At 39.5% G+C, this 23,528-nt stretch overlaps 1 protein-coding gene and 1 non-coding gene across 13 annotated transcripts in view; both read left to right on the top strand.

The window, feature by feature from the left end:
• The window catches only part of MARK3 (microtubule affinity regulating kinase 3), a 119,879-nt gene that overhangs the window by 32,236 nt on the left and 64,115 nt on the right, over positions 1-23,528 (top strand). For 9 of the 12 annotated variants that reach the window (XM_081829856.1, XM_081829853.1, XM_081829851.1 and 6 more), the window contains one exon: positions 16,540-16,593. The exons of the other annotated variants lie outside the window; for them this stretch is intronic. In XM_081829856.1, the coding sequence (XP_081685982.1) occupies positions 16,540-16,593 (54 nt within the window). The remainder of the gene's footprint in view (positions 1-16,539; positions 16,594-23,528) is intronic. 12 annotated transcript variants of the gene reach the window in all.
• Positions 16,097-16,287, top strand: LOC115944544 (U2 spliceosomal RNA). Its single transcript, XR_004079074.1, has one exon. It is a non-coding gene; the product is annotated as a U2 spliceosomal RNA (small nuclear RNA).

The following is a 23,528-nucleotide window of genomic DNA, read 5'->3' as shown; positions in this document are numbered from 1 at the left end:
CCAGGTGCCCCAATAAAATCTTCTTTAAAAAAAGTTTTTGTTTGTTTGTTTGTCAGAGAGAGAGAGCACAAGCAGGGGGAGCGGCAGGCAGAGCAGGCAATACAGGCAGAGGGAGAAGCAGACTCCCTGCTGAGCGAGGAGCCTGATGCGGTTCTCTATCCCAGGACCCCAGGATCATGACCTGAGCCGAAGGCACACGCTTAACCGACTGAGCCACCTAGGTGTCCTGGAAGAAAGCTTTTTAAAGAAATGTTTTCCCTGTACCAGAGCCTCCTGATAGGTGTGCCAAGACAGTGTTACAGATGTGTCGTGGTATTGAGGCTCGCAGCCTACCATGCCTGGGGCTACTGGAGCAGGACCCTGGGCCAGCCATTCTGTCAGTAAGCAGCCTCTGTTTGCTGCAATGTGCCTGACAGTTATTCTCATTTTCTGTGTGTTCTGGGAGCTAAAGAAGGTTGGGAAGCACAGGTCTACACTAACTGGAGTTACAGACTTTAAAAGTTTGCCTCTTCATGTTTTGTATCAACGTAAGTGACAAATCACTGGTCAATCCTTGTTGTTGAGATACCTGGGTTGCTTTTAGAGTCAGAAAAAGCATGAGTGGGTGGGGCTTTCCTTGCTGTCCTTGATCAAAGCTTTCTGAAACAAGGCAAAACCTCTTGAGTTTAGTCCCCACCAATTCTAGGTGGTTACTCGGCCAGTTTCCTTACATGGGCAGCTGGTAAGTTGAAAGAGGAATGGGACAGGCAGACCCTCTACTCTTCTCCTTAGCTGCAGTTTGGCCTACCGTGTTTTTATCTAGGAGGTTCTCTTTCCAGAAAGGTTTGAATCTGACCAGCAGAGTGGCTTAATTTAAAATTTTTCTGTCCTTTTTTTGTTTTTTTAAACTTTGAATTAAACCATTTTACAAAACCGTTTTGTTTTTTCCCTATTGTAGGTATTAACCAGAAGCATGGAAAATGTAAACATTATATTTTATATATTATAACATTATATTTCTATATTATAGAAATTCATTATGTAGGAAGTATAGGTTCCTTGAAATTTCTCTCCTCAAAGAGGATCACTTTCAGTAGTTTGGTGTATATTCCCACAGTTTTTTATATAGACATTAACTTTTTGTTTATTTTAACAAAAAGGGACTCATGGACATAACAGTAATTTTCTTAGCAATGTACTTGACCATGTCTGAATCTTAGTGCTCATAGATCTGACACATTCTATTTCCAGTATGTGCTGGCACCATGGTTTATCCCCTGTCAGTGGGCATTGAGTGGTTTCTGATTTTTTTGCCCCTGTAAACATCTGCAGTGAACATTCCTTAACATAACTCTCTACCCTTGTTAAGAGAGTTTCTGTAGGATAAATTCCTAGAAGTGGGTGTCCTGGGTCAAAAAGAATGAATATTTGACATTTTAATAGGTACTGCTAAATTGCTTTTGAGAAAATGTCAGAGTACTTTATTATCCTGCCAAACTGAATGAGAGTATCCATTTTTCTATACCCTTACTAATACTATATAGATAATTTTCTGATGGACAAAAAATTATATTTTTTTTAAAGCTTGCTTCCTTTTGATAACTAGATTGATGATATTTTCATGTATTTTTGTCATTCATATTTGCTTTTTAAAATAAGTTTCCCGTTTGTATCCTTTATCCATTTTTCTTTTCTCTTTCAAATCTTAGTGACTGGGGCGCCTGGGTGGCTCAGTCGGTTAAGTGTCCGACTCTTGGTCAGGTCCTGATCTCAGGTTGATATTGAGCTCTGTGTCGGGCTCTTTGCTCCGTGGGGAGTCTGCTTCAGATTCTCTCTCCCTCTCTCTCCCTTTCTCAAATAATAAATAAAAATCTTAAAAATAAATAAATCTTAGTGATTTAAACCCATTATGTATTTCATGCATCAGTCTTATCTGTCTGGGTTTCATGACTTGGTGAGAAAGGTTTACTTTGTCCCAAGATCTAAAAACAAGGTTCTGTATCTTTTTCAAACACTCCTATGACTCCCGTTTGAATGTTTCATTCATTTGGTATATATTTTGGGAGATTAATATGACGTGTAGGGATCAAACTCTTTTTTTTTTGACCATGTGGATTACCACTTGTCCTGGGATCATCTGTCCTTTTCCCCAATTGAGGATACCTGCTTTATCACATACCAAATTCCCATATATGTCTTTTTGTTTCTCTGATCTGTTTGTTTAGTCTTGTATCCATATGGTGGTAATTTTATTACTGCAGCTTTGAATTGTACATTTGTATGTTTCAGAGTAAGTTAAATGCTCTGCAGATTATTCTTATTTTTTAAAAACTGTATACCTCGGGGCACCTGGGTGGCTCAGTCATTGGGCGTCTGCCTTCGGCTCAGGTCATGATCCCTGGGTCCTGGGATCGAGCCCCGCGTCAGGCTCCCTGCTCAGCGGGAAGCCTGCTTCTCCCTCTCCCTCTCCCCCTGCTTGTGTTCCCTCTCTCGCTGTCTCTCTCTCTCTGTCAAAATAAATAAATAAAATCTTTAAAAAAATAAAAAATGGAAACTTTATACCTCTTCTTGCCATTTACTGTGTTAGATTTATTTTAGAATCAAGATACTGTGTCCCAAAAATAGTCTTACTGGAAATTTGATAAGATTAATTTTGATTGGAATTAACTGGCTTTATAAACTGATCTGGGGGAAATTTGCTATTTGAATGATACCAAGTCCTTCTATATAGGAATATGAAATGTGTCTCAATTTTGTTTTCAGGGTTTGTAATTTTCTTCATCTAGGTTTTTCATCATTCTTTTTTAAAGGGGATTACAAACAAATTCTACAGAGTAGGTGAATAGTTTTGCATAATTCTTAAGTTCATTCCAAAGTATTTTAAAATTTTTGTTGCTGCTGTGAATGACATTTTTTCCTTAGCTGTTATGAATAATATGGGAAGGCTGTAACATTTGTATAACATCTTGTATCTGAGCACCCTTTGAACTCACTCTCATTTTGGACATCAGAATTAAGCAAGTTTGTGTTATTTTTAAAATTACACATCATTTTTTCCTTTGATGTACAGTTCTCTGAATTGTAACACATTTATAGATTCATGTTACTACCACCGTAATCAAGATACAGAAAAGTAGCTACAGAGAGCTGTCAGGTCAAGCTGTTTTTTAAAGGATGGGCCAAATACCAACATGTTTATCTGTTAATGGGAATAATCTGACAGAAAGGGGGAAAGTGGTGCCGTGGGAGAGATATTTGAGAGGGTGAAAGGAGGTGGCGGAAGTATTGGCCCTGGTAATGTGGACAGTTCTTACACAGAAACAGGAGAAAGGTAGAGGGCACTGGCCTGGGTGCAGCTCAGGACTCTGTGTGGTGGTGTGGGAGCTTGTGGAGGTTTTCTGCTTGTTACAAGTATTTTTTCAGTAAAATGGAAAGCAAGATCATCAGCTAAGAGTGTGATTATCAAGGAGATAGGAGATTTTAGAGATGTGAGAAGTTACAGTAATTACTGGGCAAGCAGAAGAGTTAACGGACTGGAAGAAGGTAGTAGAATTGCCAGGTGACCTTAAGGCTTCCCTAAGGGGATCATGGATTTAAAGTGGGAATAAGCAGTATGGCTGGAAATTACTCTCCAGCAACATTCAGGTACCCAGACACAAGCATGGCATTTATAGATAGTTGGGATTTTTTCACACTAAGTGTAGAGAATGGGAACAGAGCAAGGGCATTGATTTGGAATACCTAAGGGAGTGATTACAGTGAAGGACTACAGATTTGAATAGGAAATAACTTGAGAGAGAAGACAAATCATAAGAAGGTGGTGGGACCAGTCATTATGGATCCTGGTGAGTTCAGACAGTTATTGGCGTTCTAGATTGAGTAGTCAGGAAAGGTAGAGGAGGTGATAGAGAGTGGGAAGCTCAAAATTAAGGTCAGAAAGAGTTTTCCAGTATTGGTAGTTCTAGAGATTGGAGTATAACAATGTAAGTGGCTTAAGTGTGTGAATTTTTTTTTCCTCTCTAGAACCTTTTTAGACTCTTCGCATTTATCCTTGCTATTCAGAAATTTCAGTGAGGTACAGGGAGTTGATCTGCATCCATTCTTCTTTTTTTTTTAAGATTTATTTCTTTATTTGAGAGAGCGAGAATGAGAGAGAGAGAGAGAGTACATGAGAGAGGGGGGAGGGTTAGAGGGAGAAGCAGGCTCCTCGCCAAGCAGGGAGCCCGATGCGGGACTCGATCCAGGGACTCCAGGATCATGACCTGAGCCGAAGGCAGTCGCTCAACCAACTGAGCCACCCAGGCGCCCTGCATCCATTCTTCTTGATTGCTCATTGGACCCTTTCAGTTTGGAGATTCTTGTCTTTCAGTTCCAGAGAATTGTCTCGTTTTATTATTTAAAAATCTTCATTCTGTAATTCTTACTAATCAGAGACTGGAACTCTTGGAAAAGAACCTTGACTTTTTTTGAAAAAAATCTGTTTTCCATCTGCGTTTCTATTTTATTTTCTGGGCAATGTCTTTAATTTCATCTTTTGTTAAATTTGTGTGTATGTGTGTCCTGTTGTATGTCCTCCCCCTTCCTCCCAGCTCTTTCTTTCTTTTTTCTTTTTTCTTTTTTTTTTTTAAGATTTAATTTATTCATTTGTCAGAGAGAGAGAGAGAAAAAGCAGAAGCAGCTGAAGCGGCAGGCAGAGGGAGAAGCAGGCTCCCCACTGAGCAAGGAGCCCGATGCAGGACTCGATCCCAGAAGCTGAAGGTAGACACCCAACCGGCTGAGCCACCCAGGCGCCCCTCTCCCAGCTCTTTCTTGTTCTCTGATTATTTGTTTGTATAGTATCCAGTTCTGGGATCATGAATGCTGTTTCTTCTGTTAACAACTCCCTGTGAGGGTAATAAAGGCTTTCCTCTTTTTTTTTTTTTTTTTTTTTAACAGATTCTGCTTCCTGCACCATTTCTCTTTTCTCTGGGGTTCTTCCTTGGTAACTGTCTGTCATACAGAGCCTTTCTTTGGAATCTGATAATCTGTGGTCATCTGTTTGTATTTCAGATGGAGCTCTCAGAAGCTCATCAATAGCTGAGTTTGCAAACATAGGATATGTTTGACCACACGTAGCTTTCCTGTTGGGAGTTGTCTGGTGCTTTTATTGCAGGACCCCAGATATCTGTGTCTTTAGATCTCTTCTCTGAGGCCATTTTGTTTCTGTAAATAAGAATCCTCTGTTCTGCCTGGGAGGAGCTGGCCATCCAACCCTTCATGGTAGTCTGACACTTAATGTCCCCTTTTTCATCTCCAGGCCTGTTCCTGTCCTCTCCTGGGCTCATTGAACTTGATTCTCATCATCTCCACAGAAAACATTTTTAGCCTCTACAGAGCCAATGGTTATTGGCTGGGTTGGGGAGCAGCACACATTCTGCATACAGACTTGTAACCTTGTAATTAGCCCAGTAGCTCCACTGTTGCCTTTGGTGCCTCCCAACCTCCCAAGTTTGGAGCCCTTCCCGAGTTATGCTGGGCAAATCATGTTGTTTCTGGTGATGGTTTTCTCTTCTCTCTTTCAAGAAAATTACTGAACTAGTTTCCCCACTGTTGTCTTGTTTTTATGAGGAAAAAACCCCTTTTGTACAAAACAAATTATTAACTGTGCTGTTATGCCTGTATGCTTTTACTGTCTGTCCTCCACACTTCACTGGAAGTGAGCTCCTAACCTGCTTGCATCTGTGTCCTTTCTCCGGCGCTGAAGGAGGCACCAGAGAGCAGGAAGGGGAAGGGTTAGATCTGGCACCTCATTCACCATTTGTTGTTGATTGTAAGAATGAAAAACTGTAGTTCTTCATTCCGGGTGTGCTCAACTTCTTGGGACTTTAGATAAGTGGTTTTGTTTTTTTTTTTTTAAAGATTATTTATTTATTTATTAGAGAGTGAGCAGGAGAGAAACAGCATGAGAGGGGAGAGGGTCAGAGGGAGAAGCAGGCTCCCCGCTGAGCCGGGAGCCCGATGTGGGACTCAATCCCAGGACCCTGGGATCATGACCTGAGCTGAAGGCAGTCGCTTAACCAACTGAGCCACCCAGGCACCCTAGATAAGTGGTTTTATATTTTAGTAACAACTTTTTGTGTGTGAAGATCATCTTCACAGAGAGTTTGGAGACTAGAGAGGAAGAAAATCCCACACTTAAAATATTCTGAATACCATTTTTATCTTTGTATATTCTCCATATGTATGTTTTTTCATCATATTTTTGGTCATAATTTTGTATTCTGGTTTTTCTGTCTCAGAATTTCATGCCGAGCAGTTCTCCATGCAGCTTCATGGTATTGTACCAGGTTTAGTGGTTGTGTGCGGTTGCATTGATTAGAACGACATTTCCCAAATTCTTTGTGTCTCAGAATGCAATTTTAAACTTTTAAAATTGAGGACTCCCGGGATTCCTGGGTGGCTCAGTTGGTTAAGTGTCTGCCTTCAGCTCAGGTCATGATCCCAGGATCCAGGGATGGAATCCCACATCCTGCTCCTTGCTCGGCAGGGAGCCTGCTTCTTCCTCTGCCTGCCACTCCCCCTGCTTGTGCGTGCGCTCTCTCTCTCTCTGACAAATAAGTAAATAAAATCTTTTTTAAAAAAAATGAGGACGGGGCGCCTGGGTGGCTCAGCTGTTAAGCGTCTGCCTTCGGCTCAGGTCATGATCCCAGGGTCCTGGGATCGAGCCCCACTTTGGGCTCCCTGCTCAGCGGGGAGCCTGCTTCTCCCTCTACCCCTCCCCTTTCTTTCTCTCTCTCAAATAAATAAAATCTTTTAAAAATAAATAAATATAAGTAAAAAGTAAAAAAATTGAGGACTCCCAAAAAGCCTTTGTTTACATGGGTTGTATAGACTGATATTTACCATACTAGAAGTTAACACTAATAAATTTAAAACGTATATTAATTCATTTAAAGTAATAACAGGGATGCCTGGGTGGCTCACATGGTTAAGCATCTGCCTTCGGCTCAGGTCTTGAACCCAGGGTCCTGGGATCGAGTCCTACACTGGGCTCCCTGCTCAGCGGGGAGCCTTCTTCTCCCTCTCCCTCTGCCTGCTGCTCCCCCTGCTTGTGCTCTCTTTCTCTCTCTCTGACAAATAAATAAAATCTTTTAAAAAAATAAAGTAATAACAGACCTTTTACATTTAATTTAAATCACTTTTTTTTTTTAAAGATTTCATTTATTTATTTGACAGAGACAGCGAGAGAGGGAACACAAGCAGGGGGAGTGGGAGAGGGTGAAGCAGGCCTCCCGCTGAGCAGGGAGCCTGATGTGGGGCTCAATCCTAGGACCCTGGGATCATGACCTGAGCAGAAGGCAGATGCTTAACGACTGAGCCACCCAGGCGCCCCTAAATAACATTTTTATGAGGAAAAAACCCCTATTGTACAAAACAAATTACTGAAAAGAGTGACATTGTTTTAGTTTTTTGCAAATATCTTTAGTGTCTGTTTTAATAGAAGGTTGCTGGGTTTTCATATATTCTTCTGCATTTATGTCAGTATACTGCTTTGGTCAAAGTTTTTTAAAGTTACTTATTTGAGAGAGAGCAAGCGAGCGAGCACGAGTAGGGGGAAGGGCAGAGGGAGAGGGAGAAGAGGGAGAAACAGGCTCCCCACTGAGCAGGGAGCCCATGAGGGGCTCGATCCCAGGACTCTGGGATCATGACATGAGCCGAAGGCAGATGTTTAACTGACTGAGCCACCCAGGTGCCCTTGGTTGAAGTTTATGAAGAAAATCTGACCCCACACGGATAATATAACTAGAAAAGAGAAGAGTGTCTTAATTCCCTTTTTCAGATAACTGCAAATATTGTTCTTTGATACTCTACTAAAACTCAGCAAGTAGTAATTTTTGGTGGCAGAGGGGGCAATGATTAATGGAATGTTTATTCAAAACAACTATAGTGACTGCCAAAAAGTATTGATACCCAGAACAATTTGCTTCATTTGGAAATTAATAGTAGTAGATTTGGAAGTGAGCAGAAGGGTGAAAGACAGGCTCCTATTCCACTAACAGATATAATTGAAAAGTATAAAGATGTTCATCTTGCTTTTAATACAATCTGGAGGTAGAGTATTTACAGTTGGTGTGCAGAAAAAGAGAACCTCACCTGAACCCAGTTTCTACAAATTAAAAATCACTTACTTACACAACTGTTACACTTTTTTTATTGTGGTAAAATATACATAACATGAAATTTACCATTTTAACCATTTTAAGTGTACAGTTTGGCGGCCTTAAGTGCATTTGCATTGTTGTGCAACCGTCACCATCACCCATCTCTAGAACAGATACAGTTGATCTCACTTGCAAATTCCATATTTTCAGATTCATCTGCTCACTACAGTTTGTTTGTAATTCCAGAATCAGTACTTGCGATGCTTTTGCAGTATTTGTGGACATGCACAAAGCATCAGAAAGTTTGAATTGCCCAATGTATGCATCCCCAGCTGAGATCCAACAAGGTGATGATGCTCTGCCTTGTTTCAGCTTTCATACCACAACAAATGCTCTCTTTGTGGTCTGTTTACTCCATGGTTTTTGCATTTTTGTGCTTTTTGTTGTCAATTTTGCTGTTCAAAATGGCCCCCAAGTGTAGGGCTGAAGTACTAGCCAGTGTTTCTAAGTGAAAGGCTGTGATGTGCCTGATAGAGAAAACACATTTGTTAGATAAGCTTCATTCAGACATGAGTTAGGCTCTGCTGCTGGCTGACAGTTCAATGTTACTGAATCAATGATATGTAGTAAATAAGGTGTGCTTAAAAAGAAACACACATAAAACAAGGTTATGTATTGATCAGTTGATGAAAGTTTTTATGACCAGGGGCCCATAGGAACCTAACCCTGTATTTCCTCTAGGAGCAGTATTCACAGTGGCTTTGTAGAACATAATCACCATACCCAGCAACAAACAACTATCTCTGTTTTTGAAAGAGAAATTATCTGGTGTTTTCCCCTAACAGATATATGGAGAAGGGTATCAAAAAATCACAGGCTTTCCTTGTATATCTATGATTTTTGATTCGCCATTAGTGTTTTCAAGGGGGAGCACTACGAAGCAAATTGAGAGCTCTCTACATGGGACATGGTATGTGGAGGCTGCTGGTCATGTGCCTGGCTTAGCTTCCTGGTGGTCAGTAGGAAAGTTGCCACATACACAGCACAAAGTGATTTTCTCAGTGAGGTTTCCCTGGATTGTACCCTTCTTTGGGCACACTGTAGGCTTTTATGTGCCCTGCTATGTGGGCCTCAGATTTTTATCTAACAGAAATTGTTTAAAGTCACTTTTCTCCTGATGGCACCTCTCCCATTCTCTTTGTCATTCTGTCTTTGTTCTTTAATTGGACCAGCAGGTGGGAGAAGAGGGAAATGCATGGGATCAATATGCCACCTTTAACTAAATGCCCTCATTGTGGTTATGAGAAACCTTTTCACTTACTTATATTCAAGTTCAGTTATGCAGTTTAAAGAGTCAAGGCTTGTTTAAAAACTGAGTCCCTTGATCCCCCACCCCCATTTCCTAATCTCCCAAGATGGCCAATTTCAGTCTTTTAAACTGTTTTATTTTGTTTTTTTTGTTTGTTTGTTTTTATTTTAATTCCAGTTAGTTAACATACTGTGTTATATTAGTTTCAGGTGTACAATATAAACTGATTCTTTAGGTTTTACTTCTATCTTTAACATGCTTTTATTCTTTTTTTTTTTTTTTTAAAGATTTGTTTTATTTATTTGACAGAGAGAGACACAGCGAGAGAGGGAACACAAGCAGGAGTGGGAGAGGGAGAAGCAGGCTTCTTGCGGAGCAGGGAGCCCGATGCGGGGCTCGATCCCAGGACCCTGGGATCATGATCTGAGCTGAAGGCAGACGTTTAACGACTGAGCCACCCAGGCGCCCAACATGCTTTTATTCTTTAAAAACATTTTTTATTGAAGTATAGTTGATACACAGCATGCTCTTATTCTTATTTAATTTTTTGGTTTTAGGCATTATCTGCTGTCTTTTCATGATCGTTATTTAGAGTCACGATTGATTTTTTTTTTTTTAAATAAACTCCTTATTGAAATATAACACACATCCAGAAAAAGTGCCCAGATCATAAGTGTACACCTTGATGAATTAACACAAAGTAAGCACATTTGTATAACCATGACCCAGGGCAAAACTATACTATGACTTGAACCCCAGAAGCTTCTCTTCTGTCTTTTTCTACTCACTTCTCTGTCCTTCCTCCCCAGGGTAACCACTGTCTTGACTTCTAATACCGTAGATCATTTTTTGTCTTCCTTAATGTGCTAATGGAATCATACAGTATATATTATTTTGTGTCTGCCTCTTTTACTGCACTTTATGTTTGTGACATTCTTCCATGTTGTGTTTCTTCCATGTGTTGAGCGTTATGTTTTAATTTGAAGTTTTATTTTGTAGCCGCTTATTGTAGTTGTTCAGCTTGGTCGTTATTGCTGTGGACTGAATGGTGTCTCTCAAAATCATATATTAAATCCCTTACCCCCAATGTATTTGGAGATAGGGCTTTTGTGGAAATAGGTTAAATTAGATCATAAAGGTGGGGTCTTGATCCAGTACGATTAGTGTCCTTACAAGAAGAGACACCAGAAAGCTGCCCCCTCTCCACCATGTAAGGACACGGTGAGAAGGGGGCCATCTGCAAGCCAAGAGGAAAAGCCTCACCAGGAATTGACCATGCTGGTCAGACTCTGATCTTGGACTTCCAGCCTTCCAGTCTGTGAGAAAATAAATTTCTGTTGTTTAAGCCACTCAGTCTATGGTATTTTTGTTACCGCAGCCTGAGCTAATAATCCATCCTTCCAGGCTACTGCATCCTCTTAAAGACCTGGGATCTTTTTTTGACTGCTCTTTTAGTGTTTGTGGATGCTTTAATGCATGTTGGGAGCAGGATTTTGGGACCTTTGACCAGTAGAAAATTGACAGGAAGTGAAAGATAAGGGTATTTATTTCTCTGGTGGGTGTTTGCTACAGGTTTATTGGGCCCTCTAGGGTGACGTATACTGAGGGAAGCCCTTCTCGTGTATGAGCTCTCTTTTTCCCTCTTTTGTAATTTTCCACTTTGTTTCTGGCATCAGGGTGAATAAATGGAATTTCCCAGAACTTCACACAAGTGGCAGGGGCAGTCCTCTTTTCTCCCCAGTGAACTCCCTTGGCTTTTGCTATGCACGCCCCATCCCCTGCCAAAAAAACCTCCAGAAAACTCCACAACCTTGGGAACATGTGTGTGGTCTTCTCTCCAGTCTCCATCTTTCTCAGGTACCTGGTGATGCCCCCACTTGCTTCCTCTCTTACTGACTTCGAGGTCTGAGCTCTCCCCCAGGTGCCAGCTCTGGGCCACGATTATTTTGGTAGTTGAGTCACCCCAGCAGGGAGCTGGAGGAAGAGGGGATTATAGGCTTCCCCCTCAGGCTTCATGGCCACACAGATTCACATCACTGTAAATTGCAGTGTTTCACTCAGAGGACACTTACTTTTAATAAAATGACTCTCTTCTGCAGTTTGATTTAGCTGAATGAAACACATTTTGAGCTCCTGCTTTTGCTTTAAATACTATTTGAATAGCAGTATTTGAAAAAGAAAATGCTGAAGAATAGAATCTTTTCTGTAAAATAGAAGGCAGTTACCGAACAGAGCCAGAAGAAGCTAGTGATCAAGATTTTGGTCATGAGAGGGGCGCCTGGGTGGCTCAGTTGGTTAGGTGACTGCCTTTGGCTCAGGTCATGATCCCAGGGTCCTGGGATCGAGCCCCGCGTCAGGCTCCCTGCTCGACGGGGGGCCTGTTACTCCCTCTCCTTCTACCGCTCTCCTGCTCTCTCTCTCTGCCAAATAAATAAAATAAATAAATAAAATCTTTAAAAAAAAAAAAAAGAGTCTGGTCATGAGAATAGAAACCAGGTCTCAGAGGATCAGAGGGAAGAAGAACCAGAAAGGCAGAATATTTGATAGATCTGGCCATCAGAAGGAGGAAGAAAACAGAATGGTGGCCAGAAAGGAATAGTATATCTAAGGGTCTCTTTGGAAATTGGGAGATCCATGGATACCACATAAAATTACTTATGAAAGTACAGTTTGAAGAAAATTAATCCATTAATCTTTGAAATAATATAATTTTTAAAAAAGATTTTATTTATTTGGGGGAGCAAGAGAGAGAGAGCATGAGCATAGGGAGGGGCAGTGGAGAGAGAGAAGCCGACGCCCTGCCAGCCAGGGAGCCCATTGTGATGCAGGGCTTGATCCCAGGACCCTGAGATCATGACCTGAGCCAAAGGCAGATGCTTAACCGACTGAGCCACCCAGGCACCCCTGAAATAATGTAATTTTTAAAATTATTTATTTAATTTTATTTATTTAAATTAAAATTTAAAATGATATCTGTTAAAACACCAGAAACCCTATTTCTTCACTCTTCTGTCTCCATCTCGAACACGTGTGTGGTTACTGAGTATGAGTGGTCAGGGCTCACATAAGCTCAGGAAGCACTTATGTACCTGGTAGTATGTTGGGGCTATAACAAGACGTCAGTCCCCAGGTGAGATGTGAACAAGGTCATTGTTTGTATATTCCAGCCACTGACATTTCCTTTCGCTTTTTTTTTTTGCTATGGTTTCCACCAAGACTTGTGTTTTCCGAATATGAAATCAGAATTCTGTCTTTGCTTTTTTCAGGCACACACATGCTGACTCTCTACCCCTCCTGCATTTCTGATCTTTTTCCTCCCCAATTGGGGTGGGCTGGGGTGACGGGTCCTTACGCTCCAGGGTCAAGTTCACTGGGTGCCATGTTAGCAGCATTTGTCTGTCTTTAGCTCCTCTGGAGGTCAGTGGGTTCATAGGAAGTAATAGATAACTTAGGCAGATGGAGGCTTTAGGCCAGGTGAAGCAGGGGTCGTTGTTTTTTTAAGTGTTAATATGAATAAGTGCAGCAGTTCTTGAAGTAGCTATGGGGACCCCTGGAGGTCTCTCTGGAGAACCTTTTAGAGGGTCTGCAAAGTCAATACTATTTTTGTAATATTATTAAGACAGTACTTTTTCCATTCTCTTTCATGAACCTAAAGTAAAATTTTCCAGAGGCTGTATGACGTGTGACATCACAACAGATTGAATATATGATATATGAGAATTTCATAAAAATGTTATTTATATTAACATGTAATGGGCTTATTTTTTTCAGTTTATTGTGATAAAATACACATAACATAAAATTACTCTTAACTATTTTTAAGTGTGCGTTTCAGTAGTATTGAATACATTTATATTGTGCAACCATTACCATCATGCATCTCCAGACCTATTTTCATCTTGTAAAACTGAAACTCTGTATCCATAAATACTAATTCCCCATTCCTTCCTTCCCCCATTCTACTTTCTGTCTCTATGAATGTGAACTCTCTAGGAACCTCATAAAGTGGAATCATGTAGTACCTGTCCTTTTGTGTCTGGCTTGTTTCATTTAACATAGTGTCCTCAAGGTCCATCCATGCTATAGCCTTTGTCAGAATTTCCTTCCTTTTTTTTTTTTTAAAGATTTTATTTATTTATTTTGAGAGACAGAATGAGCTAGAGAGAGCATGAAGGGGGGAGGGTCAGAGGGAGAAGCAGACTCCCCGCCGAGCAGGGAGCCCGATGCGGGACTCGATCCCGGGACTCCAGGATCATGACCTGAGCCGAAGGCAGTCGCTTAACCGACTGAGCCACCCAGGCGCCCCAGAATTTCCTCCCTTTTTAAGACTGAAAAATATTCTACTGTATGGAGACACTACTTTAGGCTTATCCATTCATCGCTCTGTGGACGCTGGGGTTACTTCCACATTTTAGCTATTGTGAATAGTGCTGCTATGAATGTGGGTGTACAAACATCTATTTAAGTCCCTGCTTTTGGTTCTTCTGGGTACATACCCAGAAATGGAATTGCTTGATCATATGGTAATTCTATTTTTAATTTTTTTGAGGAACTCTGTACTGTTTTCCACAGCAGCTGTACCATTTTACATTCCTACCAACAGTGCACAAGGTTTCCAGTTTCCCTACATCCTTACTGCTTGTTGTTGTCTGGGAGGTTTTTTTTAAGATTTTATTCATTTATTTGAGACAGAATGAGAGAGAGAGAGAGAGCACATGAGAGGGGGGAGGGTCAGAGGGAGAAGCAGGCTCCCTGCCGAGCAGGGAGCCCGATGCGGGACTCGATCCAGGGACTCCAGGATCATGACCTGAGCCGAAGGCAGTCGCTTAACCAACTGAGCCACCCAGGCGCCCCTGTTTTGTTTTTTTATAGTAGCCATCTTGATGGGTGTGAAATGGTATGTTGGAGTTTTGGTTTGCATTTCCCTAATGATCAGTGATGTTGAGCATCTTTTTTATGTGCTTACTGGCCGTTTGTACAGTTAACCCTTGAACTACATGGTTTGAATTGGGCAGGTTTACTTATACGTAGATTTTTTTCTTTAAATGCAGTAGAGTACTATATTTTCTCTTATCATTTTTGTAATACATTTTCTTTTCTCTAGCTTACTTTATTGTAAGAACACATACAACATACAAAACATGTGTTAACTGTATTATCAGTAAGGCTTCCCATCAACAGTAGGCTATTAGTAAAGTTTTGGGGGAGTCAGAAGTTATTCATGGATTTTCAACTTGGAGGGGGCAGTGCCCCTACCCCCATATTGTTCAGGAGTCCACTGTAGATCTTCTTTGGGGAAATGTCTCTTCAGGTCCTTTGCCCATTTTTCAATTGGGTTTTTTGTCGTTGAGTTGTAGGAGTTCTCGCTATATTCTTGATATTAATCCCTTCTCAGATCTATGATTTGTAAGTATTTTCCCCATTCTCTGGGTTGCCTTTTTACTCTATCGATATTGTCTTTTGATGCACAGAATTTAAAAATTTTTGTGAAGTCTAATTTGGCTATTTCTTTTGTTGTCTGTGCCTTTTGTGTCATATCTAAGAAATCACTGCCCAGTCCAGTTTTGTGAAGCTTTTACTGTATGTTTTCTTCTAAAACATTAGAAGAAATTTAAAATTTAAAACCAGTTTTAAATCTTACATTTCGGTGTTTGGTCCATTTTGCGGTAATTTTTGTAGATGATGTTAGGTAAGAGTTCAGTTTCATTCTTTTGCATGTGGATACCCAGTTTTCCCAGCACCATTTGTTGAATATTATGTTGAAATGAATCTTACTATGTTCAATACTTATTTTTACAATTTTTCAGTTTTCATTTGTAATAAGGTAAATATTAATAGATATAACCCACATTTGGGATCATTAGTAATCTTTAAGAGTGTAAAGGGAACCAAAAAGTTTGAGTACTACTGACATAGAGGATCTCCAAGCACTTTCCCCAGACTTTTACTCCCTTTCTTCAGTGGTGCTTCTTATTGGATCTGGTCCTGAAGGATGCACAGTAGGAATACAGCCTCATCAGTGTGGGGTTAGATCATTTGTTGTCCTGGACCTCAGTTGCAAAGCTGAGTTAATTATGTTCTCCAGTTCCTGGCAAAGCCTCTTTCTTCACTTATGTTCCCTTTCATCCCCTGTTGTTACCCTCTCCCCCCATTCTGGATGTCCCTTGTTCCTAGAAGTCACTTTTATTCTAGAAAGGACAACATACCAGATAAGGACGCTGCTGCAAGTCCACTTAGTAAATATTAGTAAAACTGATTTTTTTTTTTTTTTTTTAAGATAAGTTTGTATGACTAGAAGCTATAGTTCTTTCTTTCTGTATCTTAGTGGCTTGTTAAGACTGCTTGGGGTTTACTCACCCCTTTTTGAACAAAGGTGACCAGGTAATCCATTTGTTGTCTCTGTACATGTTTCACTTGGCCTACAGATTGCTGTGGAACTAGTCCCTTTTCCTTCTTTAACTACCTAAAGATCTTTTCTATTTTTTTTTAATAAAATGTTTTTAAAGTTTTAGATTGAACTCCAACCTATTAGTTCATATATTTACTTAATTATCAAACTCTTACTGTGTGCAAGACACTCTGAGCAAGGCATTCTGGGCTATATAAATCTGTAAAAGCTGTACATACTGCCCTTGGATCCCAGAGTCAGATAAAATTAAAATATTGGATTGCTTCTCAGCCTTTTGACTAAGAGCAAGTGTAGTATCTGTTCCTCTCAGTTTAATATCTGATACATCCTCTGTCTGAGGACAGTACATTAAATGGATTTGGGGAACTAGGAAGTGGAATAGGAGCTTGCTCCGTCCACTCCGTGCATTGACCTGGTATTGCAGTACTTCCAGGAATGGTGCAACCACCACCACTCCTGCCCTTGGATTAAAATTTAAAAATTAAAAAAAAAAAAAAAAAAATTTTTAAATTTAAGTATTGCCAAATAGGGAATAGATCTTCATTGTCCTACGTTTTTAGAAGTGTTTTCATTATATAATCAATCTCTCTCTGTTTCTCTCATGTCCCACATGTCTGGGCATTTACAAAACTATTACCAGTTAGTCTATAGTTACCAAATTTATAAAATCTATAAATATTTATTAATTTATTTTTTTCTAGGTTGCAATAAAAATAATTGACAAAACTCAGTTGAATCCAACAAGTCTACAAAAGGTAAGATTGGTTCGGTATCCAGTATTTTTTAAAATGATTTTCAGTGCTAATTGCCATCTAATTGGTCCCACCAATACCTCAACTGCTATTTGTATATATTACGTTTAGTACAATAAGCTTCCTATTTCTCGATGAATGCAACTTAGGTGTAGTATTATATGAAAAGTTGTTGGATTTTTTTCCTTCAGATGAAGATAATGATTTTTAAACGTTCTTAATAGCACAAATGGAAGGCTGTACATTTTAATTGAATATTCTGACTATTGACTAGAACAGTTTTTAAACGTAAGACAGAAATACTTTTGTGTAATTACTCTTATGCAGAGTTATATACCTTTCTCATAGCTAGTACTGAGGTCTTTAAAGTCAGCACTTTGGCTTTATTAAACTCTGTCACTATGGCTAATTAAGGACTGATGATTAATACATATGAAAGGAAAATATAAAAATACAAATGATAGTTGAAAACATGGTTGTAATGCACTGTTGCGAGTTGTATCATCTAACGGAGATCAGAAGTCCTCAACCTTGTTGCATGTTAGAATCACCTGGACCTCTCTGCAATGTCTTGATGACTGGCCCAGAGAGATTTAATGGCTCAGGTTAGGGCCTTGGCCTAGGTATTTCACTGGTGCATTCGTGAATGATTAATGATCTTCATAATAAAATGCTTCTAGTTCTTTTTAGTCTTGCAAAGCCTTTTACATCATTTGATTTCTAGATTTGGCCTATAGTAGTTGGGGTTTTAGAGACTAGGAACTAGGAACAGGAAATCTGAATTAAAATCCTGGGTCTGCCACGTAATCAAATGTCTAACTTGACCTTGAGCCAATTACTTAACTTTCTTTTTTTTTCCAGTTAACTTTCTTGACCCCAGGTTTCTGGTCTTCAAAATAGAGATAATTTCATCTTCTCAGGATGGATGTATTAATAAAATAATGCACTTAAAAGAGCTTTGTAAACTTCAAAGCATTTCACATGTAAGATATTATAAGCGTATTGCCCTATATAAATTCCTGATGTTTTCTTAATGGTTATTTTCCATTTATATCATCATAATTTTGAAGTCCTGTCTGTGTGTGTGTGTGTGTGTGTGTGTGTGTGTGTGTGTGTGTGACAGAGAGAGAGAGAGAGAGGTGGGGAGGAAGGGACTTTATCTTGCACTGAAAATGGTACTTAACAAGTGGTTCTGCAGGCCAGAGTGAGTCTTAATGGCACTCAAGGTGGCCTGGAATGGATCCAAAAATTCCAGTCCTTTCTTCTGAGGATAAAACTGTATCCATTACTTTAAACTTTTATTTCTTCATATATCTAAGGACTTGGCATTAATAAGTAAGTTAGGGGTTACTAAAATTTGGTATTCGGAACTAAAATTAGCATATAAAGAAGTTTACTGAGGGTTCTAGTTCAGTATCCTAATGATGTTACAAGTCTTCCACTATTCAGGCATCCTTGCGGATAACTGGAATTCTAGCAGTTTTCTAGGGAGAATTTTATCTTGGTTTTGTCTTTAGTTGGTTGTAATTTTTCCCTCCTTCCTTGCTTTTTTTTCATTATTTTGGGTAAGAGTGTTTTATTGCTGCTATTCTTTATTATTATTACAAATTACTGTTTGTAAACATCATTATCAGTTTAGTACATGATAAGTTGTCTGGTTAGCCTGATAATGTGATTATGCATATTTATATCAGCATTAATTTGGGCACATGATAATAATAGGTAAGACTTTAAGAAGCCAGATCTGTCCAAGTTAAATAACTTGATAAGTGTAGTATTTTAAGCTTATAGGGCATTTTATTTTTTATTTTTCTATTGAAGTATAATTTACATATAGTGTTACATTTCAGGTGTACAATATAATGATTCAGCAGTTCTATGCATTATTCAGTGCTCATCACGATAAGTATACTCTTAATCCCCTTTGTCTTATTCATCCATCCCCCACGCACCTCCTCTCTGGCAACCACCAGTCTGTTCTCTGTATTTAAGAGTCTGTTACTTTGGGACACCTGGGTGGCTCAGTTGGTTAAGTGTTCAACTCTTGGTTTTGGCTCAGGTCATGATCTCAGGTTGTGGGATTGAGCCCCCTGTCGGGTGGGCTCCACACTCTGTGCAGAGTCTATTTGTCCCTCTCTCTGCCCTCTGCCTCTCCCCTTGCTCTCTCTCTAAAAATGAATAAATAAAATCTTTTTTTTTTAAGTGTTGTTTGTCTCTTTTTTCTTTGTTCATTTGTTTCTTAAATTCTACATATGAGTGAAATCATGTGGTATTTGTCTTTCTCTGACTTCACTTAGTATTATACTTTCTAGGTCCATCCATGTTGTTGCAAATGGCAAGATCTTGTTCTTTTTTATGGCTGAGTAATATTTCTGTGTGTGTGTGTGTACGTACACGTGTGTACATCTTTACTTATTCATCTGTGAATGGATACTTGGGTTACTTCCACATCTTGGCTATTGTAAATAATGTTCCAAGAAACATATGGGTGCATATATCTTTTCAAATTAGTGTTTTCATTTTCTTTGGGTAAATATCCAGTGGTGGAATTACTGGATCTTATGATAATTCTATTTTTAATTTTTTGAAGAACCTCCATGATGTTTTCCATAGTGGCTGCACCAGCTTTCATTCCCACCAGCAGTGCATTAGGTTTCCTTTTTCTCCATGTCCTCTCCAACTTTTGTTTTTTGTTGTCCTTTTGATTCCAGCCATTCTGACAGGTGTTAGGTGATATCACATTGTGGTTTTGATTTGCATTTCCCTGATGCTGAGCGATGCTGAGCATCTTTTTCATGTGTCTGTTGGCCATCTCTATGTCTTCCTGGGAAAAATGTCTATTCAGATCCTCTGCCCATTTTTATTGGATTATTTTTAGTTTTTGGTGTTGGGTTTTATAAGTTCTTTATATATTTTGGATATTGACTCCTTATTGGATATATCATTTGCAGATATTTTTTCTCATTTGGTAGGTTGTCTTGTTGATGGCTTCCTTTGCTGTGTAAAGGGATTTTATTTTGGTATAATCTCAGTAGTTTAATTTTGCTTTTGTTTCCTTTGCCTGAGGAGACAGATCTAGAAGAATGTTTCTGTGGTTGATTTCAAAGAAATTATTGTTTTCTTCTAGGAGTTTTATAGTTTCAGGTCTCATATTTAGGCCTTTAATCACTTTTGAGTCTATTTTTGTGTGTTGTGTAAGAAAGTGGTCCAGTTTCATCTCTCTCTTTTTTTTTTTTTTTTTAAAGATTTATTTATTTACTTGAGAGAGCGAGAATGAGAGAGAGTACAGGAGAGGGGGGAGGGTCAGAGGGAGAAGCAGGCTCCTCGCTGAGCAGGGAGTCCGATGCGGGACTCGATCCCGGGACTCCAGGATCATGACCCGAGCCGAAGGCAGTTGCTTAACCAACTGAGCCACCCAGGCGCCCTCATCTCTTTTTTTTTTTTTTGAGGAACCTCCATACTGTCCACTTTCATCTTTTGCATGTAGTTGTCTAGTTTTCCCAGCACCATTTATTAAAATATAGGGCATTATTTTAAATCATGTGTATTAGTTCATATTCTTTTCTTATAAATTGGAAGCATTCTCTGTATATTCCTGTACAATTGCTTTTCACTGAATTCCTTTTCCATGGAAAAGTTGCCACAGGGTGGAATTTACATGGCGTCTTTTCTTTTCTTTTTTAAAGATTTTATTTATTTATTTGACAGAGAGATAGCGAGAGCAGGAACCCAACGGAAGTGGGAGAGGGAGAAGCAGACTCCCCGCTGAGCAGGGAGCCCGATGCGGGGCTCGATCCCAGGACCCCGGGATCATGACCTGAGCCGAAGGCAGACGCTTAACTGCTGAGCCACCCAGGAGCCCCAATATGGTGTCTTTTCCCTTGGAATAGTACTTCCTACTTTTTTCTTCCTCAGCGCCATGCACAGTTGTATCAAATCTGCATTAGGAACAGCTCTCTTTATATTGTGATTTTAAGCCTTGAAGCTTACACATTTCTCAGTGCTTATCATGGTGAGCCCCAACTAATGTACAGAATTGTTGAATCATTGTATTCTATACCTGAAACTAATACAGCACTTAGAAGGTAACGTTCACTTTAAGGAACATTCTGCCGGCAACAAAATGTAATCTTTTTGTACTGCCACTATCAAAAAATGTGGACTGGCTCATTTAAGGAGTGTTTTAACACAGGTGTTAAAATAGCATCCATTTCAACATGTTCAAATTATTCAGGCTTGCACACTGAATTGTGCACATTTGCAAACTAATGTTACTTTCACAGACAAGTTTCTTCATTTTTCCTTTTTATTTTTCCAGCCATTGCATTAATAAATGTTAGATTCTAGTAAGAGATATTTTTCTGCATTGTTTTTGTGCTTCTCAGCTTCAAACTACTATTCCTGAGATGTTTTCTGTTTATAAATGTTTTAGATCAGCCTTTTTTATTTTTCTTAAGGTCAGCCTTTTTAATGTTGTGTACCTGTAATGGTTTTGAAAGCAGCAGGTATAAAATATGTTAGTCTTCTTTTTGGTTTTACAAAGTCATTTTTAACTTTGGTTTGGTTATATATGAGTAATTTTGCTGGGTCTTGTTTTAGTTTGTCGTTAAGAAGCAAGTAATGGCTCATTTTTAAAAATATGTTTACCTATTCAAAAATGCTAGTCTCTATTAAAAGACATTCCAGTATACTCAGTGTAACCCATCTAAAGTTATTATTGTTCTTTTTCAGTCTTGGAGTAGAATGTTAACGTAAAGAGAGTGTATAGAGTGATGGTTAGGAACACTGTGAAGCCAGGCTGCATGGATTCAAATCCAGGCTTAATCCAGCCTAGCTGTGTGACAAGTCATTTAACCTCCCCAGGGTCTTAGTTTCCCCACTTATAAAATGGGAATAATAATAGTAGGTCATAGGGCTGTAGTAAGAATTAAATGAGTTAACATTTATTTTTTTATTTTCTTTAAAAAAAATTTTTGGGGGGCGCCTGGGTGGCTCAGTCGTTAAGCGTCTGCCTTCGGCTCAGGTCATGGTCCCGGGGTCCTGGGATCGGGCCCTGCATCGGGCTCCCTGCTCCGTGGGAAGCCTGCTTCTCCCTCTCCCACTCCCGCTGCTTGTGTTCCCTCTCTCGCTGTATCTCTCTCTGTCAAATAAATAAAATCTTTAAAAAAAAAAAATAAAAAAAATAAAATTTTTTTTAAGTTCCAGTTAGTTTTAACATACAGTGTAATATTAGTTTTAGGTGTACAATAGAGTGATTTCAACACTTCCATACAACACCCGGTACTCATCACAGTAAGTGCACTCCAGTCCTTCATCCCCAAAACCTACCAGATCTATCCATCCTTCTACCTCCCTTCTAGTAACCATCAGTTTGTTGTCTATAGTTAAGAGTCTGTTTCTTGGTTTGCCTCCCTCTCTTTTCCCCTTTTCTTGTTTATTTGGTTTCTTAAATTCCACACATGACTGAAATCATACATTTGTTTCTCTCTAATTGACTTATTTTGCTTAGCATTATACTCTAGGTCCATCCACGTTGTTGCAAATGGAAAGATTTCATTCTTTTTTGTGACTGAGTAATATTCCGTGTGTGTGTGTGTGTGTGTGAGAGAGAGACACACAAACTACATCTTTATCCATTTGTCAGTTGATGGACACGTGGGCTGTTTCCATATTCCATAATTTGTCTATTGTAGATAATACTGATAAAAACATAGGGGTGAGTGTATCCCTTTGAATTATTTTTGTATTCTTTGGGTGAATACCCAGTAGCATGATTGCTGGATCATAGGGTAGTTCTATTTTTAACTTTTTGAGGAACTTCCATAGTATTTTCCACAATGGTTACATTGGTTACATTACATTCCACAATAGTTTTCATTCCCACCAACGGTGCAAAAGGGTTCCCCTTTCTCCACGTCCTCACCAACACCTGTTGTTGATTGACCTTGTGTTACTGATTTTAGCCCTTCTGACAGGTGTGGGTTAATACCACATTGTTGTTTTAATTGCATTTCCCTGATGATAAGTCAGGATGAGTTTCTTTCATGTGTCTCTTGGCCATCTGTATGTCTTCTTTGGAAAAATGTCTGTTCATGTCTTTTGCCCATTTTTTAATTGGATTATTCGTTTTTTGGGTGTTGAGTTGTATCAGTTCTTTAAATATTTTAGATACTAACCCTTTATTGGATATGTCATTTACAAATATCTTCTCCCAGGGCGCCTGGGTGGCTCAGTTGTTAAGCAACTGCCTTCGGCTCAGGTCATGGTCCCAGGGTCCTGGGATCGAGTCCCATATCGGGCTCTCTCCTCTGCGGGAAGCCTGCTTCTCCCTCTCCCACTCCCCCTTGCTTGTGTTCCCTCTCTCACTGTGTCTCTCTCTGTCAAATAAATAAATAAAATCTTTAAAAAAACAAACAAACAAACAAATATCTTCTCCCATTCTGTAGGTTGTCTTTTAGTTCTGTTGATTGTGTCCTTTGCTATGCAGAAGCGTTTTATTTTGGTGTATAGTTTATTTTTTATTTTGTTTCCCTTGCCTGGGGAGACTTACCTAGAAAGAAGTTACTATGTAAATAAGTTAATATTTAAAAGCCCTTAGAAGAACAGAGACTAGTACCTGACACAGGGTGAGGACTGAATGAATGCTTGTTATTGTGTGTCCTGCTAAATACTAGGTTTTTGTTTGCTTGGTTTTGAGGGGTAAAGGGTGTTGCTTGTTTGTTTAAAACTTTCCCCTTACGGGCGCCTGGGTGGCTCAGTTGGTTAAGCGACTGCCTTCGGCTCAGGTCATGATCCCAGGGTCCTGGGATCGAGTCCCGCATCGGGCTCCCTGCTCTGCGGGGAGCCTGCTTCTCCCTCTCCCACTCCCCCTGCTTGTGTTCCCTCTCTCACTGTGTCTCTCTCTGTCAAATAAATAAATAAAATCTTTAAAAAAAAAA

The sequence above is a fragment of the Leptonychotes weddellii genome, chromosome 9 (genome assembly GCF_054177405.1).
Source record: "Leptonychotes weddellii isolate Sample4059 chromosome 9, ASM5417740v2, whole genome shotgun sequence".
NCBI classification, from domain to species: domain Eukaryota; kingdom Metazoa; phylum Chordata; class Mammalia; order Carnivora; family Phocidae; genus Leptonychotes; species Leptonychotes weddellii.
This window is presented reverse-complemented; position numbering and strand designations above follow the sequence as displayed.